The sequence below is a fragment of the Schistocerca nitens genome, chromosome 4 (assembly GCF_023898315.1).
Source record: "Schistocerca nitens isolate TAMUIC-IGC-003100 chromosome 4, iqSchNite1.1, whole genome shotgun sequence".
NCBI classification, from domain to species: domain Eukaryota; kingdom Metazoa; phylum Arthropoda; class Insecta; order Orthoptera; family Acrididae; genus Schistocerca; species Schistocerca nitens.
This window is the reverse complement of record NC_064617.1, coordinates 884,035,230-884,048,261: the sequence shown is the minus strand read 5'-3', so window position 1 is coordinate 884,048,261 and position 13,032 is coordinate 884,035,230. Positions and strand designations below refer to the sequence as shown.

General features: G+C 39.5%; 1 protein-coding gene across 5 annotated transcripts in view; it reads left to right on the top strand.

Annotated features, from left to right (window-relative positions):
• Positions 1-13,032, top strand: part of LOC126253408 (mucin-5AC-like) — a 448,548-nt gene that overhangs the window by 328,322 nt on the left and 107,194 nt on the right. For 4 of the 5 annotated variants that reach the window (XM_049954712.1, XM_049954716.1, XM_049954711.1 and 1 more), the window contains one exon: positions 9,970-10,137. The exons of the other annotated variant lie outside the window; for it this stretch is intronic. In XM_049954712.1, the coding sequence (XP_049810669.1) occupies positions 9,970-10,137 (168 nt within the window). The remainder of the gene's footprint in view (positions 1-9,969; positions 10,138-13,032) is intronic. 5 annotated transcript variants of the gene reach the window in all.

Genomic DNA, 13,032 nt, shown 5'->3' with positions numbered 1-13,032 from the left:
TCTCAGCAGATAGATTTTAATGCAGATGCTTACAACACCGTGGCGTTTGTATCTTTGGCCATGCCATGGAATGAGAGACAGGTGAGGAAAAATGGAGGTGCACAGTTCATTCAGTTCTTGGTACGCTCCAGAAGTGACACAGAATATTTTGCGATGACGAAGTCACTCTTTTTCATTGAAAAGATTGAGGATAGGTTCACAAAAGTTGCTGCAATAGAGAAAATGGGAAATGGATCTTTGTTGAACAAAACTTTTAATGCTAGTCAATTACACAGGCTTCAGACCAGTGACAAGCTTGGGGATGTAACAGTTTCTGCCTCTTCCTCATAACAAACCCAACAGAATTCAAGGTATCACCTTCCATTGGCATGTAATGCTACAAGCAGGTGAAGAACTGCATGTTAACCTAGAGCGTCGTGGAGTCCATTTTGTTTGTCACATTCGGAGATGGCCTGAGGATAATACGGTAGACACTGAGCTTTCATGTTAGCCTTCAATGAAAATGTTGTACCTGAGAAAATTAAGGTTGTTGTTTGTAGGTGTGATGTCAAAACATACGCCTTCTGTGATATGTTTTAAGTGCCAGAGGTTTGCACACGCATCCTCCTGCTGCACTAATGACCAGAACACCCCCACCCATACACTGACATGTTCAGTTTCCAAGAGGGAGAAAAAAATCCAGGAATACAAAACATTTTACTATCTGTCTTATCAAGGTACTAAGATCGAGTTTGAACAATTCCATCCAGTCAATATAATGTTAAACTTTTCAAACAAAATCCACACCTCATGCGATAACAAGGTCTTTCACCTCCAAAGCTATTTTAAAACTGGTCAAGAAAAAGATCGTAGGAGTTTTAGAGTTTGTACAGTGTTACTTGCATCCAGCTGCTTGTTGTTGTTGTGGTCTTCAGTCCTGAGACTGGTTTGATGCAGCTCTCCATGCTACTCTATCCTGTGCAATCTTCTTCATCTCCCAGTACCTACTGCAGCCTACATCCTTCTGAATCTGCTTAGTGTATTCATCTCTTGGTCTACCTCTACGATTTTTACCCTCCACACTGCCCTCCAATGTTAAATTTGTGATCCCTTGATGCCTCAGAACATGTCCTACCAACCGATCCCTTCTTCTGGTCAAGTTGTGCCACAAACTTCTCTTCTCCCCAATCCTATTCAATACCTCCTCATTAGTTACGTGATCTACCCACCTTATCTTCAGCATTCTTCTGTAGCACCACATTTCGAAAGCTTCTATTCTCTTCTTGTCCAAACTAGTTATCGTCCATGTTTCACTTCCATACATGGCTACACTCCATACAAATACTTTCAGAAACGACTTCCTGACACTTAAATCTATACCCGATGTTAACAAATTTCTCTTCTTCAGAAACGATTTCCTTGCCATTGCCAGTCTATATTTTATATCCTCTCTACTTCGACCATCATCAGTTATTTTACTCCCTAAATAGCAAAACTCCTTTACTACTTTAAGTGTCTCATTTCCTAATCTATTCCCTCAGCATCACCCGATTTAATTTGACTACATGCCATTATCCTCGTTTTGCTTTTGTTGATGTTCATCTTATATCCTCCTTTCAAGGCACTGTCCATTCCGTTCAACTGCTCTTCCAAGTCCTTTGCTGTCTCTGACAGAATTACAATGTCATCGGCAAACCTCAAAGTTTTTACTTCTTCTCCATGAATTTTAATACCTACTCCGAATTTTTCTTTTGTTTCCTTTACTGCTTGTTCAATATACAGATTGAATAACATCGGGGAGAGGCTACAACCCTGTCTCATTCCTTTCCCAACCACTGCTTCCCTTTCATGCCCCTCGACTCTTATAACTGCCATCTGGTTTCTGTACAAATTGTAAATAGCCTTTCGCTCCCTGTATTTTACCCCTGCCACCTTCAGAATTTGAAAGAGAGTATTCCAGTTAACATTGTCAAAAGCTTTCTCTAAGTCTACAAATGCTAGAAATGTAGGTTTGCCTTTTCTTAATCTTTCTTCTAAGATAAGTCGTAAGGTTAGTATTGCCTCACGTGTTCCAACATTTCTACAGAATCCAAACTGATCTTCCCCGAGGTCCGCTTCTACCAATTTTTCCATTCGTCTGTAAAGAATTCGCGTTAGTATTTTGCAGCTGTGACTTATTAAACCGATAGTTCGGTAATTTTCACATCTGTCAACACCTGCTTTCTTTGGGATTGGAATTATTATATTCTTCTTGAAGTCTGAGGGTATTTCGCCTGTCTCATACATCTTGCTCACCAGATGGTAGAGTTTTGTCATGACTGGCTCTCCCAAGGCCATCAGTAGTTCTAATGGAATGTTGTCTACTTCCGGGGCCTTGTTTCGACTCAGGTCTTTCAGTGCTCTGTCAAACTCTTCACGCAGTATCTTATCTCCCATTTCGTCTTCGTCTACATCCTCTTCCATTTCCATAATATTGTCCTCAAGTACATCACCCTTGTATAAACCCTCTATATACTCCTTCCACCTTTCTACCTTCCCTTCTTTGCTTAGAACTGGGTTGCCATCTGAGCTCTTGATATTCATACAAGTGGTTCTCTTCTCTCCAAAGGTCTCTTTAATTTTCCTGTAGGCAGTATCTATCTTACCCCTAGTGAGACAAGCCTCTATATCCTTACATTTGTCCTCTAGCCATCCCTGCTTAGCCATTTTGCACTTCCTGTCGATCTCATTTTTGAGACGTTTGTATCCCTTTTTGCCTGCTTCATTCACTGCATTTTTATATTTTCTCCTTTCATCAATTAAATTCAATATTTCTTCTGTTACCCAAGGATTTCTATTAGCCCTCGCCTTTTTACCTACTTGATCGTCTGCTGCCTTCACTACTTCATCCCTCAGAGCTACCCATTCTTCTTCTACTGTATTTCTTTCCCCCATTCCTGTCAATTGTTCCCTTATGCTCTCCCTGAAACTCTCTACAACCTCTGGTTCTTTCAGTTTATCCAGGTCCCATCTCCTTAAATTCCCACCTTTTTGCAGTTTCTTCAGTTTCAATCTGCAGTTCATAACCAATAGATTGTGGTCAGAATCCACATCTGCCCCTGGAAATGTCTTACAATTTAAAACCTGGTTCCTAAATCTCTGTCCTACCATTCCAGCTGCTTAGGCAGCAGGATAGGGAAGGCAACAACGGTAGTGGGGGCAGGGAGGAGGGAAGGGGGCGGCATTGCTTGTGGACGGGACAGTGTGGTAGGGGAACGTTCTACAGCTGAAAACTTCACACAAATGTGAATCTTGTGGGACTTATAAGCTACAGCTAGTGTCTCCAGATGATTCTATTAACAGGTTACACCAGGGTGGCCAATAACGTTACAAATAAACCATATATTATTAAAAACACAATGAGTATTGGATCACACAGACACTGCAACAACAGGAACAATTTGTTTTCACCTGTCTTGTACATCTTTTTGTCTTTACCTTGTTGCCATGTTGAAATTAGCTACATTTCCCAGAACACAGTAACATTTACACAATATCATCTCACTAACATGCTCATGCAACTACAATTGTGACAGAATCCTGAAACAGTCTATATTAATCAAACTATTCGGGACAAGTAAGGTCAGTAGCTTATAAAAAGTTAATGCTCAGTATAAAATAAAAGTATGATTCCTTCACTTATATTGTTACAAACCCGAATGCTAATCCTCATTTCACCAGCTATCAAGGGCTGTTGAAATAATATTACAATATTTCTTTGAAAACCATCTGTAGTTGCTCATGTATCACAGTAGGTAAGGAAGTTTTGGGTGTTAACTATATGGCAAAATACTATCCACCTGGCATGCTGTCATTTGCCAAAAATTCATTTTGGTAACTTGAACTGTTTGACACCTAAGAAATGTAATGAATATTTAACTTTCACTCTATCTTTCGCACACAGTTATTGCTCAACATACCAGTGTCAAGATAACTACGACCATTGATGAAATTATAGGCAGTTCATTATGAAGCTGAATGAGGCTATGAGATGTTTGGGAATCAAACATTTTACTGAACAGTATTATAAAAAAGATAGGTGCTACTCACAATATAGTGGAGTTGCAGTTACGTACAGCAAAAAGACTGCCGGAAAGCGAGCTTTTGGCCAAAAACGCCATCTTCGAAATTGAACAGCATACACAAACACACTTGGGCAAATGCAACTCGCGCGCGCGCACACACACACACACACACACACACACACACACACACACGAACACACACACATGAACAGCTGCCAGACTATTGTGTGTGTGTGTGTGTGTGTGTGTGTGTGTGTGTGTGTGTGTGTGAGAGAGAGAGAGAGAGAGAGAGAGAGAGAGAGAGTTGCATTCCCGCAACATATCCGAGGTGGGCGGAGAACACTTTAATCCTAATGGAAGAAGCTCACAGCTCAGTAGGCAACAGGCAACTGAGGCGACCATCCCTTAGGAACAGAGGGCCGGACTTTGTGCACATGGCCAAGCCTTGGCCGATCTCTGCAAGATACTATTGACACAATTGCACACACATTGGAAGGAACAGTATCCTATTCTTCACACCTTCTTTACTGGAAACGCGTACCTTGGTGATCTGAAGAAACAGCTGCAGCTCTCAGACTGTCGAAGGGCACTTCAGCAGCACAAACACCATATTTCAATGTAATATTTAATAGCATTCAAGAGACTTCGAGCAAAGACATGGTTTTTGATATGAAAATGGGAAACGTAAGTGTTAGGTGCAGTATGTAACATCTACACCCCATTATTTCAAGTACAGACTAAACTCCTTTACATTTGTAGCCACCCACCATCTACAATAATTCTTGGCATCTCCCTCAGTGATGACAGCTGTAGTGATAATGAGGCCTAGCTGTACATTTTGCAGCACTCTTCATTTAAATGTCCACAAGCAGTAACTACCATCCTAATTTCCTTACCTGGAAATGCCAGATGGAGCAAAACTCCTTATCCTTGTGTGCACAAAGCATTGTATCACACATTGTTCAATGTAATCAAACACCCCTGGACCCAGTAAATCAACAGTCAAATGCTCAGATACACTAGCAACAGCATTAAATACCTCCTTGGTTTTTTCAATCATATTTGATGGGAAAGGGAGTCCCTCCCAGCTCCATGGTGGGAGAGCATTATTTTTTTTTATCCTGAAACTGCAAAAAGACCCTCGACTTTTGACTAGCCATTGACAAATCTCTCTAACAAATGAGCTGTGTAAATTATTGGGAAGACTGCTCAACTGATGATCGTGTTGGTACCTTGAAGCCAGAAGACATTCATCATAATTTCAAAGTGGCTTTTGGGCATTCCAGTCAATCACAGACCAACTGATTCATATTGAATCTGCAATGTGTAGTGTTTTCACTTACTGCCAACACCTTACTGCTGCATCCTTTGACTTGCAGAAGGCGTAAAATACACCCGATGCCATCATATCCTGTTCACACTGCAAGAGTGGTTCTTCTGGAGCTGCTTACCCATTTTTATCCAGTATTTCCTAGCTGTGCAACTGTTCTGTATCTGGATAGGTTCAACCCACAGCAGTCAATACATGCAAGAAACAAGGGTCCCTCAGGTACTGGATCTGAACGTACCCTCTTTGCCATTGCAATTGGTAAGTTAGCGGGTTACCATATGTACGTCAGCTTGAGGCAGATTGCACGAGGAAACTTGATGCCCTCAGATTTCTGAGCAGCATTTGCTTGCATGCAGACCATACACTTCATCTGCTAATCTATGAAGCATTGATTTTTATCTTGCCTGGACTATGGGTGTGCTGCTTCTGGGTCAGTAGCACCGTCAATACTGAGCTTGTTTCACTGAGGTGGTGTGCAGTTGGCAACTGGAGCCTTCCAATATGAGGCCCATAGACAGCCTCCTGGTGGGAGTTGGTAGCTCACCACTGAGGGTCAGGTGCCAGAAACTCTTGATAAACTGTGTGGTCATAGTCTGTCGGTTCTGACCGTTTGTCACACAAAAATAGGTGGGGCAGCTAGGATACAATGGGAGTCCCTGCTACAGCGACCTCTAGCACCCCCCCCCTCCCCCAGTGCACCCAGTCTGATGGCTTGGATGGACCTATGGCCCTAAGGAAAATGCTCATCCCACCAATTCTCAGATGCCTGTTCCATTTGGTTCTCCACAACCACGCAAGTTAAACATGCCTCTGCACAGATGGGTTGAAAGTTGATAGGATTGGTTATGCTTTTGCACATGCCAAAAAAGCAGGGAAGATTGATGTTTGTGTCCCATTAACAATGAGGTTATTAGAGACAGAGCACAAGCTCAGATTAAGGAAAGACGGAGAAGGAAATTGCCCATGCTCTTTTAAAGAAACCAACCCAATATTTTCCTTGAACAATTCAGGAAAATCCCAGAAAACCTAAATCAGGATGGCTGGATGCTGCATACACAAAGGAGCACAAGAAGTATTCTTTGCCAAGTGCAAGCAGTGTATTCACTGTCGGAGTTGGTCTCCGTATCACAGGCTCTGCAGTATATTAAAATTCTCATAATGGAGAACTTCCTGATTTGTTGTGACTCCATAAGTCTCTTACAGGGCGTATCTAGACTCTACCCCACAAACTTTGTGGCTCCTAATATTCAAGACCTATTAGTTGACCTCCACAGCTCCAGAACTACCGTAGCATTCACCCTGGCACCGGGCAGTGTTGGTATTCGAGAAATGAACTCACTGACAGATTTACTAAAGATGCAACCACAGGAGACTAATTTGAACTTGGAGTACCAGGTACAGACCTAAGACTGCAACTGTGACATCAGATTTTGAAAACCTGTGATGTGGAATGGTGGATTCCCACAGCCCTCAGCTGTCTGAGAGTAATTAGAGGATCCATCAATGTGTGGTGTACTTCCCTCAAAGCCTCTCGGAATGATGCCATCGTACTTGCTGATGATGGGACAGCAGCTAATAAAGTCATAAGTTTCCTGAGAGAAAGTGGATTTTAAAATAAAATTTTACACATGGATGCGGATTGGGTACCTTTCACTGCAGTGCATGCCCTGAGTGGGTTTAAAATACTTTCTACTTATGCACTGTGGTCTGTGGTACAGAGTTACTGCATGGGGTTGCCTTAGGAGGGGTAGGACTAGGCCCAAGTAAGGGTTGAACATTATTCGTGACCAAAATATTTATTGAATAACATATACTTAAAAGATCAAACAAACAAATTAAGAAAAACTTACTTGTAAACTTTCAACAGTTAATTAAAAAAACATATTAAGATCAAAACCGATAAGTCCCAAATTGATTAAATGTCATAAATGTGCTCATCCCTGAACATGTGCTGCTGTGTTTACTGTGCATTCAAGTAAGACTTTAATACACTGTCACACTGACCCACATTACTGTTGAAAACATAGGAAACCCAGAATGTTGTATATGATTATGAAAATATATATATGTTGAACGACGACAAATAAACTTTGCACTTAACTGTCACAATTATGGAAGCCAATACTTTCAACAGTGCAAATCAAAGAGGCAAGGAAATTTGTTGCAGTTCATTGAGAATTAATTGCTTATCAGTAAGTTTCAGTTCATATAATGAGATACAATATAATTATTAGGACACCAAAATTTTTTTGCACAAACTCGTGTGACAGAACAATGCGAAACATTTTATACAGTATCTTTACTTCAACATGACAGCTGCAACAAGAATGATTTGCATCACAAACAAATTAACAATTCACCTTATCATATTTTTGGACAGCCAGTTAATATATAATTTCTCCCCTCTCACGTGGGTACTGTTGGTCAAGGGGCAGTGCAACCTGTGGCCTCAGAATCCAACTGACTGTATCGGAGTAGTCACTCAGCATAAATCAAGTATAGACACCTTATGGATAATAGAGACAATTCTGTGTGTGGCGCTAGTCACTGCTAGTATTACCTTGTAGCGGGGGGGGGGGGGGGGAACAGAAATGACCTTTAACCCCTCATTCGCGAAACTGAACACAAAATGGCTATGAGGATAATTACACACCCATGTACCAATAAAGAGGCAGAAACCAAGCCATCCAGTAGTAATAGAAAAAAATAGAAAAAACAGGCCTTTTTACTGAAAACACACCAAAGTTTCAACAAGGAGATGATGAGATTTGCCTGCTGTGGCATTTCAGTTTCAAAACAATGCCCGATGGCGTAATGATACAAAGGGACTGCGGTGCGGGATGGAAAATCAGCAAGGTTTGAATGGATGTACACGGTTGGCAAACTTACTTTGATCACATTAGCAGACAGTACCTTAAATACCAAGCAGTTGGCATGAATCCTCTTCTCCCAGAATTAACAAGTTAACTAGCAAGCAATAAATGAGGTAACTTAAAATAAAGTCCACAAAGCTATTTTATAGAAGACGGTAAAAACAGTACATTTTAATTACAGTCACAGACCCTGGACCTGACAATTATCCTTTTTCTCATATAATTTTACATGACTTTCCAGTGTAACGAAGAAGATGTTTTGCCCCTTTAAACACAGAATCACTTTTGCCATCCACTATGCCTACCATATCCGATGCCATACTTTGCTGTAAGCCCCCGACTTTCGTGCAGATGTTATCTGCTGTTTTATTTCATACAGCATTTTTGAATGATATTCCAGAAATGATTTGTCTGTTTGACTTTGAGCTGTTACGCAGTAAAATTTGGAGTTGATTTTATTAGAAGATACTCTGCTACAGCAGGTTGTTCAGTATGGCATAGCTGCAAACTTATAGTGTTCTTTGTGCCACTTTGTACAGTGCTGTCTCATGAAATGAACTCTATGAAAGTGCTAATGAGTTTCATAAAATATTATGGGATTTCCTGCCCGTCCAACCCGAGAACAAATGTACACATTCATTCATTCTTCGTTATTTTATCCATTTGTGGCTGGTTGCATCATTCACCATCATCCTTTCTTTATTCATTTGTTTCTTCATTCATTCATTTGATGTGCCCCATAGAATTGTCAGGGATGTGCAACAAGTGAAGTTATTCATTAATAAAGAATAAGCAAATCATAGGAACTTAATCTGGACACTAGATCAACAATATTCTGTTGCTATACTGCTTAATACTGTTTGTGATTACTCCAGCTAAATGCAACACGCAGCAGTAAATTAGAAGTAGAGCTGCTACATCGAAAACGGACGGCGTTTCCTCAGTTCTTTTAAGTAGCTGCAGTATATCTTCTGTTGGTGACTTAATACTTACCTCATTACATGGGCATTTTTCAAAGAAAATAGTCACATAAACATCTGTAACAACAGACTCCTATTTACTATACAGTTCTATTTATCAGGCAGTGCAACAGTGAATACTGGTACTTGCCAGGTAGCTAACAGCAATTTTCCATCCTTATGCCTAAATCATAAAAAAAAAAAAAAATGTAGGAGTGGATGATGAGGTATTTTTCCTTACATTATGTTGGATAGAACCTTTTTGAATATGTGTACATAACACCACTCTGAACCCTATCCAAGGAGGCAATGTACACATTTGCAGAGCACTAGTGGTCATGGTTTACTTGTACATTGCGCTATTATCTGTTTGTTAACACTGAGCTACGAGGGCCCCTACTCGGTGCTCTTTACCCAAATGTATGACATACTGCTGCAACTGAAACAGTATTAAAATCTTGCTTCTGTCATCAATACCACTGAAAATCTATGCAGATTCTGCAATGTGTCTTGTACTTTGAAGTGAAAGTGATAAAGGTGCAATGGAGATGCAAGGATGCCATTTTTCAATACACTGTCGGATGCTGCGAGGCACGAAACATAGAGGAATACAGGTATCTTCGTATAAACGTCCTATTGTAGTTAATGCGGCACACGTGAGGTGTCACAGTTTTATTAGTGAAGCAGCGTCGGTAGTGATTTGATTTGGAGACAATTGAGCAGAAGTGGTACAGCACAATGTTATAAGCGGTTGTTGCTTGCAGTCTGCATCTCGTCCCCTTCACTCGTTTACCTGGGAGGCGCGAGCTGCCTCCCTGCTGGGAACCGGGAACCCCCTGTCCGGGGTCCCGCGCCAGTGAATGCCCGCCTTGTGCTGTGGGTCGGTGGCACGAAGGAGTGTCAGGAAATGGTGGCGTTTCTTGACGGGGAAGGTCAGTAGCACTCCAGAACCGGCCGTACTGGACGCACGGGTGCAAAGAGGCTTCGCGCATGTTTGCTGCTTTGTGGTTGATTAATACTTTCAGCTGCTGAACTGAATATAACTTGCAATGTGGTAAGTGAAAATATTATGCATTGATATCTGCTCGATTACTGCCGATACGAGTAGGGATATCTGATACCTGCTGATCGACAGGTAGCTTGACATTTACACGATGGTAACTAAAAATATAACTTATTATTTTTAGAGGCACACGCTTGAGCTAAAGTAGATTCTGTTTACCAAAATGCAGTGCCTGTGTGTGAGCTGGGTTTTCATTAGGCTAGTGCAAATGAGGAGAACTAAAACAATGAAAATCATGCATAACACTTTAATTGCTGCTGCTGGGAGTTGGTGTGAAGCTAGGAAATGCAATGATGAAAATGGAGAAAAGGATGATTAAGAAGAAAAGTCATGGTAAACTTTAATTGCTGGGATTACTAGCTGTTTCTTTGCTTAAAGTAATCTCTTATGCTGCTGCAAGAAGGAATGCTAATTTTTGTACTGTGAGAGCGCAATATTCAGAACCATATTATTTCTGAAATGGCTAAAAATTCAGTTAGTTCTACAAGATTGAGTAAACTTCAAGTAAGTTTATTACTGTTGTATGAAAAGAGGTTTTTATCCATTCCCTTGGTAAAGCAAAGTAAGTTGACTATAGAGTTGGAGCAGTGGCACTGTTAAATATAAAATAAAAAGAACAGAATTGTTAAGTTGCTTGACACACGCATCATACAGGATTTTCAGGAAAACTAACATTTTGTTCATGTGATGTGTACCTCAGTTCATACAAGAGTGATGCACTTTCTCTTAAATATTGTAGCTACATACATGACCTTTTGATTAATGATCTACTGTTTATTTTGCACCATGCAGAAGATGCTTGAAAACAATCAATTTTTATTTCTGCTGCACTACCACTGCAGTGATTTGTGCTGGCTTAGGAGTTATACAGAAAGAAGACATAGCAAGACTTGTGAAGAAAGGTTTGGAAAACTTCGGATGACAAAAGTGCATTGCTGTAGGCTTGTTTATCACTTTGTTGTTGTTGTTATAGCCTTCAGTCGAAAGACTATTTTTGTAAAGTTTTCCATGCTAGTCTGTCTTGTGCAAGTATATTTATTTATTCATAACTGCTGAAACATGTCCATTTGAAACTGCTGAAGCTTTAGTCTCTCTCTTCAATATTTTTTTTTACCTCCCCCCCCCCCCCCACTGTGTTTACTGAATTAACTATTTCTTGATACTTGAGGGTGTGTTCTACTACCCTACCCCTTCTTTTCATAAAGTTCTCCCCATTTTGATTCAATAATTACTTATTAGTTACCCAGTCTACTCATCTCATCTTCAGCATTCTTCTGTAGCAGCATATTTCCAACACTTCTATTGTGTTCATGTATGAACTAGTTATTGTCCATAGTTCACTTCAATACAAAGCCACAATCGAGAAAAATACCTTCAGAAGAGACTTCCAACACTTAAATTTATATTCAGTGTTAATGTATTTCACTTTTTTAGAAACGCTTATTATGCTGTAGAAATACAGCATTTTATATCCTCTTTGCTTCTGCCATCATCAGTTCAACTAGCAAAATTCATCTACTTCTTTCCTACCTAATTCCCACATCACCACCTCATTTAATTTCACTATCTCAGTTACCATTAGCTTTGATTTGTTTGGATGGGCCAATTAAGGACCATATGCTAATTTCAATTCCTTATTAATTGTTCTTTTTCCCATGTGCTTATCTCTTCACAGTGTTTTGTTTGTTCACAATGTTTTTTTCTTCCTGTCTTCTGACAACTTCAGACAAGCTTTTTTTTTTCACTCTCCCACCATGTAATCCTTTCATATTAAATACTTTTTTCTTAAACATTTCTGCCAGTTGTTTCTTCAGCTTCTCTATTACTTTTTCTAAATACTTCTTTATTTCATAAACAAATTTTCAGAGAATCACCTGATTTAATTCCATTATACTCTAATAGTCTTTTTTACTTTCAATGATGTTGCTCTTGTTATGTTTTTCATGACTTTTTCCATTCTATTCTGCTGCTCTTCAGTGTACAGATTGAATAACATGGGACCAGGGGTTGCAGCCCTGTGTCCTTGCAGTCTGAACTATCTACAAGTTGTAGATAAAATTTCACTCCATTTCATTTTCTTGTGCATCTCAATAATTATAATAATAAACAATGAAATGTTGAAATTAAAAGAATTTCATAGTTAGTACAGGTTAAGTGAAATTAAGAATGTTTGTAAACCAAAAAACTCAGTATTTTGAATGAGTATAGATCAATGTTGCAGTAAAAGTTTATTAGCTGGATTGAAAGCTGTTAGAACACATGGTACTAAGATAATTAAAGACTCAATTTCTTCTGCAAAATGAAAATTCTTTAGTGAAACTAACTGCACCATAGGAATAGGCAAAACATAATTTACTGTCTGAATAATAAGATTGTGGGAAATATTGTCTCTGAAGTAATTTTCATATTTACCAGGTCTAAAATTGAATTGGAATAAAGGAGACCAAGTGTTTGCTCTGAGAGATAGAAAAACAAATGAAGGTATTCCACTTTGCTATGTTTTAACCATTGTATGTTATACAATGCAGATACTTCATTTGGGGAGACATAATTTGACTCAACAGGCTAGTAACTATGTTAACGTCCAAAGTACTTCTTAATTGATGCTGGCAGTTAAGTTTTCTGTGACTTTAGTTAGGGACATATAATCACAAAGTCTGCCGATTAATGCCGTTTACAGTGTGTTCTAAGTATAATTATAAAAGTAGAAATACTTTTAATGCTAAACCCTGTGATAATAAATAAAGTACGTCAAAATCATAAT